Source organism: Coffea arabica, chromosome 7c (assembly GCF_036785885.1).
Source record: "Coffea arabica cultivar ET-39 chromosome 7c, Coffea Arabica ET-39 HiFi, whole genome shotgun sequence".
NCBI lineage: Eukaryota > Viridiplantae > Streptophyta > Magnoliopsida > Gentianales > Rubiaceae > Coffea > Coffea arabica.
Window position 1 is genome coordinate 14,616,094 of NC_092322.1, and position 6,962 is coordinate 14,623,055.

Below are 6,962 nucleotides of genomic sequence, written 5' to 3' on the forward strand. Positions count from 1 at the left end.
AAAAATACTCTAAAATTATCCACTTCAAACACATTCATTTTGCATTCGATACACTTAATGAAAAATAATTTCTTTTTGATATAAAAGTGAAATTATGTGCAGAGGGATCCAATTCTCACTGACTCATAATCGCCCCATAATCTTATAATTTAATGTTAGGACACGAGACATATGCAGTGATATACTGGACTTCAATTTACTAGTTTCCATAAAATTTTCGGAGGGGAAATGTAAGATTTAGAAAAAAAAAAATACGACAAGAAATATACACTTTTACCGGCCATAATGGAACTTCAAATATTTTGGCACCATAGCTGACCCACAACTTACTCCATCATTTAAGGTTTGATTAATTGGTGATGTATATATAGATTTATGTAAATAATTATAATTCTAGGGATTGCGAATTGGGGAATCCCTAATACTCCTGTTTATCTACATTAGTCAATTGGGGCGTGTGTACAGGATCAAAAATAAATGCATAACTTTTGTTTTCTATCTTGTGTGCTATCCTCATCATGTTAATTCTATAGAAAGCGAAGGATTTGGAAGCGTTTTCTAGACAGTGTACAATTTTGTAATAGGCTATAATATATGGCAAACATAAATTTGTATAACTTTATAATAGAATGTTAACAGTCAATGTTGTTAATAATAAAATGATTTTTCTAACGGGTGCCCATAAGGCACTCATTAACACACCTAACATTTACCTAATATACCATGTATATACACATATTAATAATTATTACCCTCCCTTGCATTTATATATTTTTTCTATTTAATCTTACCTACCCTTTCTTATATTTATTTACTTTCTCTAATTAATTTTACATTTTCAAAAAAATGATATACGAAATATATCTTAACGAGTGCCATAGAAAGATTGATAACTAAAAAAGGAATGTTAATCCGTCAGATTTACGTGATTTGTTTTTTTTGAATTGTAATGTGGAAGTTCTTTTTTTAAAAGTTAAAAGCAATTGTTACTAAAAATCATTCTTGCCCCTTGCCTTAAAAGTGAAGGCTAAAAATAAATGGGTTACTCTAATGAGTGCCCATTGGGCACTCGTTAATATATTTAAAATTTACCTAACCTATTATATTTATACATATACTAACAATTATTACTCTTCCTTACATTTATATAATTTTTCTATTTAATCTTACCTATCCTCTCTTATATTTATTTATTTTTTCTAACTAATTTTATATTTTCAAAAATATGATACCTAAAATATATCTTAAAGAGTGTCCAATAGACACCCGTTAGATAGGCCTAAAATAAAATAAAGATCGTGGAAAAACTTTTGTATTGAATGCTTATCTAACAATAGACAGAAAGTTGCAAGAACAAATCAATAGCTACTTTGGAGATTTTCTTAAGCTGATGTTGTACTTAGGGATGGCAATGGTGCGGTCACCCGTCCCACTCCCACGGGGGGCTAATGAGGAGGGGGATGGGGCGGGGGCGAGGGGAATTTTTTTCCCCTCGCTTAGAAACGGGGCGAGGGGCGGGGGAGTGTACCCCCACCCCATTCCCTGCCCTGCCACCCGCTTTAAAAAAATAAATATATAAAATATATATGTATATAATTATATATATATTATATAATTTAATTAGTTACAAACTTATGATAATGATAATATTAGTTATATGTATTATATAATGTCTATTAGTATATATAATATAATTGATATTATTAATTATACTAATAATTATATATGTGTACTAATACAAATTATTAATTGGTTATACTAAATTTACTAATACATTTATACTAAATTCCTAATTACACTTAATACAATAACATTTTTTTCTTGAAAAAAACACAAGCACAATAATGAATTAGTGATTATATTTGTGTCAAAAATGAAAACTTGACTACTTTAGTTATATTTATTTCATCATGTTAAATTGTATTCAAATAATTTTTGTTTGATTGTTTTTATAAGTTTCAATTGTAAAATTACAATGAATAATAATTTGATGATGTGTTGATATTTTAGTATTTGATTATTTGTTAAAATTTAACCATAATAAAATTATATAACAAATTTTTATTAGTCCCGCGGGGGCACCTGCGAGAGAAGCGGGGTAGGGTGGGGGAGCGGGGGCAAGGGATGGGGCGGGGGCAGGGGGAGTTTGTAGGCAGCGGGGCGGGGGATGGGGGAGGGGTCCCCCGCCCCAACCCCGTCTCGTTGCCATCCCTAGTTGTACTGGTACAAATCAATAGATTTAGTAGTGTTTGGATTGCAGATTTTTATTTAAAAAATTCTTATGTTTTCTATAAACATATTTTTCAGTCACTTTTTTATTTTACATATATCAACTCGCTATAATACATTTTTCTACAAAAAATTTTTAAAAAATAGCAATCCAAATGGAAAAATTGTATGATACTCTCACCTAGAAAAAATATTTTGGAGTACAAAGTATCCATGACATTTTTGTAAAGTCATTCAACCGCTCAACAAGAGTCATTACTAATACCGAGTCAATACGTAAAAGCTAATATTGACCTAAAAAGAAAACCGCAAAACACACTTTCAAACCAAGAAAAGTTAGGCAAAACAAAAAGTGAACACTACTACAAATTTAAATATCCATGGTGCTTGTTAGACCATGGAAGACCAGCCGTAGACAATCCCACAAACTTTTACAATGGCAGCCTTTTCTAGGCTGAGAAAATATAAAGGGCGTCCGGTCTACGGGGTCTAGTGGTGTACAATTCAGTCTCCGTAATTTGTGATGTCATATCAGCCGACCAACAGAACCCAGCAATGGATCCCACTCTACGTTTACGGTGCACGGTGGACCCCATCCGCCCCACGTTCCCCATTCGTAATCTTAGGCAATTTCAACTCAGAATCCAATCCTACCAGCGTGTACATTCACCATACTAAATCATAGCCGCTAAAACGAAATGTGGGCCCACCAACCACGAATGGGTTGACTGGAGACTAATTACGGAGTCATATCTTATTCAATTTTTTTTTTTTATCTTTTTCAAAGAAAATTAGCTTCAACTCCCCAAAATCCATGTTTTGTAGTATCAAATTATGACCGACTAAATTTTAATTACTCCTTCCATTTTAAATTCAATGTCTTAGTTTCAATTGATACCATAGTTTGTCAGATCTTGTATCTGTTAAATTATAAATATGTTATTTTTAGTGCATACTCAATCTACTATTAGTGTAGATTTTTATTATATAAATCATATCGCACTGAACGATTTCCAGTAATTTATTAATAAAATTCGCTTTTTATAAAAAAAAAAGCTTAGTAGAATTCAAACAATAACGACATAGTAATGTTCACCTTATTAGTTAATTGAAATGTATAAATATATTACAAAAGAGTGGGCACAAATATAATTTGAGTGGTATTTACTATTTGAAGATGAATAGAATTCCAATGAATAAAGTGATCGTTGTTTTGAACAGTCTAATTAGAAAGACATGCAACTAAGAATGAAAGGAATAGTAGTATTTGACCCTAATTTAAGTGTAGATAATTATCACTGATTTTGAGCTTAGTTGGTTCCTTGAACCCTTTCTCCTTTTGTTATATCTTTCACATTTCTTTTGATTCTTTCCCTCACGCTTCCAATTGCTCTCACACTCTCCTACCTCGAATGAAAGCCTCATACAATAATTGATCACTAGTATACACATTGTGTATGTAATTGCACAACAAATATATACACCAAATACAATCAATATATATATGCTAAAGGAATGATAACTTTTGATATTTAACTCAAAAAATCATAAAAATTGGGAAGGAATTGCATTATCACATTACGGTTTGCCAAAAGACAAGATCTATAAGGATCTTTATCTTCAAAAGAAAAAAAAAAGCTACCAAATTTAATTTTACTTCTTAATTTAGGTCATTCTTTTTTTGGATAATATTACAAGTAATCCATGTAATTCATTAATCAAAAAATAATTTATTTGAAATGTAAAAATGTGCACTTTAGATCCCATGTTGTTTACTTGAAATAGGAAACAACTTAATATAAAAGCCAAAATTTTCCAATGATTTTTACCAAAAGTTTTTAAATGTTGCTCGTGCAACTTAAAGGAAGTGATAACCTCCAAAGTCCAAACAACAATTGGTTTGATTGAGTTGCAATTTTTCTCTACAAAATTATTTGGTTGCGTCATAATTGTATTTTTAAATCAACTTTTATTTTTCAATCATATTTTTATTTTACATATGTCAGATTACAAACAAATGCTTCAATCCAATTTAAGGAAAATTATTAAATACAGAAACAAAAAATGGACAAAAAAAATTGAAATTTTGAGAAAAATTAAAAGATTATTATGTAATGCAACATTGATAGACAAAGCACACTCACTCCATAGTGGAGAATCCAACCACAATATGTACTCTAAAAGCAATATACTACCACTCATTGAATTTACTCCAATACCACAAAAGACAGAGCAGAAAGCACCTTCCATTTCACTGACCATAGACCAAACTTAAAAGTGTATTTTCCAAAAAAAAAAAAAAGGATAAGCATATGGACTAATTTATGCTTCTTCTTTGCAAGGAAGAAAAATCTAAATGTATATTTTCTCTCAAAAAAATTATAAATATGTATTTTCAAACTTTTACAAACAGAAGAATAATAAATCTCAAGAAAAGAAAAGTGCTGAATGGACCCCACCATCTTACATCACCCAACCTTTGACTCTCTTGCTCTTTTTAAACTGCTGTCCCTTCTATTCCCTAACCTCTACCTTTCTCTCTGTCTAAATTCTCCTCTATTCCCACCAAAACTTGTTTCTCTGAAACTCACTGAGTTACTAGCCGAGTCAAGATAGCTTTCAACTTGGTGCAAGAATCCCAACAAAAAAAATGGTCAGAAAAAGGAACGATTTATGCATAACGGCGCCGAATTTTTTCCGGTGTCCAATCTCATTAGACGTGATGAAGTCACCGGTCAGTCTCTGCACCGGAGTAACGTACGACCGGAGCAGCATTCAGCGGTGGTTGGATGGCGGCAATAATACTTGTCCAGCCACCATGCAAGTTCTTCAATCCAAAGATTTAGTCCCAAATCACACTCTCCAACGGCTCATCCAGATCTGGTCCGACTCGTCCAGGACTCGGTCACCGGCCACCGAGTCAACCGCCGTGAACTCGGTCACCCAGGCTGAAGCCAAATCCATAATTCAACAGCTCAAGAGCAACCTCCTTCCCCCGGGGTCCCATGGGGAAAATATTTCTGGGTTCATCTCGATCAGCCTCCAATGCATGGGTAGATTAATCCTTTTCGCCAAACAATCGGAGGAAAATTCAAATTTCCTTTCGTCGGCCGGTTCGGAGCTTTTGCCGGCGCTAGTTTCAAATTTTTCCAAGCTTCCCATGCAAATTCAGGCCAGCGAAAAAGTTTTCCAGCTTTCTTACCTGCTTTTTAAAAATCACAAGTCCGCACTGGAGCAACAAGAAATTATCATCGACGACAAGTTCGTCGCCGCCATGTTAAACTTTCTCCAGCTAGGGAGTCGAGAATTCAGAATTTCCGTCGCAAAACTACTAAAAATCATCGCGAATTTGAGCAGCGAAAAAAGACACCTGCTAGGTGAAAACGACGACGTATACAGGGACTTATTGAGATTAATGATCAGTTCCGAGTGGGATCAAGAAGCCATGGAAAGTTGTTTATCTTGTTTGCTAACAATTTCAATGCCAAAGAAAAACAGGCTCAGGCTTGTACGTGGTGGAGCAGTGGTTGTACTTTCAAAAGCGTTAGATGAGGCTGAATTAAGCGTTGGCTCAACCGAAAAAGTTTTGAAATTGCTTGAAATCGTGTCAACTTGTAAGGAAGGAAGAGTGGAAATTTGTGGGAATGAGAAATGCGTGGAGGCAATAGTGAAAAAAGTGCTCAAAGTTTCAACACTGGCAACCGAACATTCAGTTACTATACTGTGGAGTTTGTGCTGTTTGTTTAGGGATCAAAGGGCACAAGAAGCTGTGACAAAGAGTAATGGGATGGCAAAGATTTTGTTGCTGATGCAAAGCAATGTTTCAGGAGCAGTGAGACAAATGTGCAGTGATTTGCTTAAGGTTTTCAGGGTTCAATCTAGGAATTCTTGTTTATCAAGTTATGATACTAAGACTACTCATATCATGCCATTTTGATGTTTTGTGGGATTTTGTGATCTGGGATGTAGAATTTGGATGAGGGTTGAAGAAAGGGGCAGTTTTTTTTTTTTTTTTTTGTAAATCAAAAGCAAATTTTTTGACAAGTATACTTACTATATAGACAAAGAAAGGAAAAAAATTCTTTTCATTTGAATTTTGTTTTGATGTGTCATGAATTTTGGTTGTCTTGTTCTTTGATTTGATGTCTTCTTGATTGAAACTAAAGCTGTCATATCCTGGACACAAATTGGAATGTTAGTACAAAGCTTGATTTTGTTGCAGTTAGTTCCTACATTTCTGGCCAAATTTGTTTAAATCAAAGATGATATAGATTGAATTTTCACAGTATGAAGACAAATTAAAAGCACTTGGCATATTATTTCTGAAGCTAAACCTGATCTAATCAATCTTTTTTTCCCCTTTTTGCACCATGTAGAAGTAATTCCAGTCATTCTCTTTGCATATAGTAGTGTAACCAGACTCACAGATTGAAACTCAGAGGATAAGAAGAAAAAAACTTCAAAAAGATACCTCCTAAAAGGAGAGAAGAAGAATAGAAATAAGGGAAAAAAAAAAGAAGAGAAAAGGGTTCAACAATGGTTTCCAACACATTGCCTTTTCTTCTTTTCTTTCCCAAGTTGATATTTGGAGGAAACAGAATCTGCTGAATATGGGGGACCAGAAAATAATGTGCACCCAGAATTCAGGGTTCTGTCAGCAAGACGATAAAAGGCTTGCATGATTTAGTTCATTAAATTAGTTGTACAAGAGAAGAAGACAAGTTGCAGTTATT

The 6,962-nt window shown here is 33.6% G+C and overlaps 1 protein-coding gene across 1 annotated transcript; it reads left to right on the forward strand.

Annotated features, from left to right (window-relative positions):
- Positions 1-4,758: 4,758 nt before the first annotated feature.
- On the forward strand, positions 4,759-6,327 carry LOC113698460 (U-box domain-containing protein 27-like). Its single transcript, XM_027218285.2, has one exon. The coding sequence runs from the start codon at positions 4,880-4,882 to the stop codon at positions 6,164-6,166; it is 1,287 nt and encodes a 428-aa protein (XP_027074086.1). The 5' UTR covers positions 4,759-4,879; the 3' UTR covers positions 6,167-6,327.
- The last annotated feature ends 635 nt before the right edge of the window (positions 6,328-6,962 follow it).

What these genes read in the sequence shown, in the direction of transcription:
- LOC113698460 (XM_027218285.2), top strand. Translation starts at nt 4,880, where the DNA reads ATGGTCAGAAAAAGGAACGATTTATGCATAACGGCGCCGAATTTTTTC.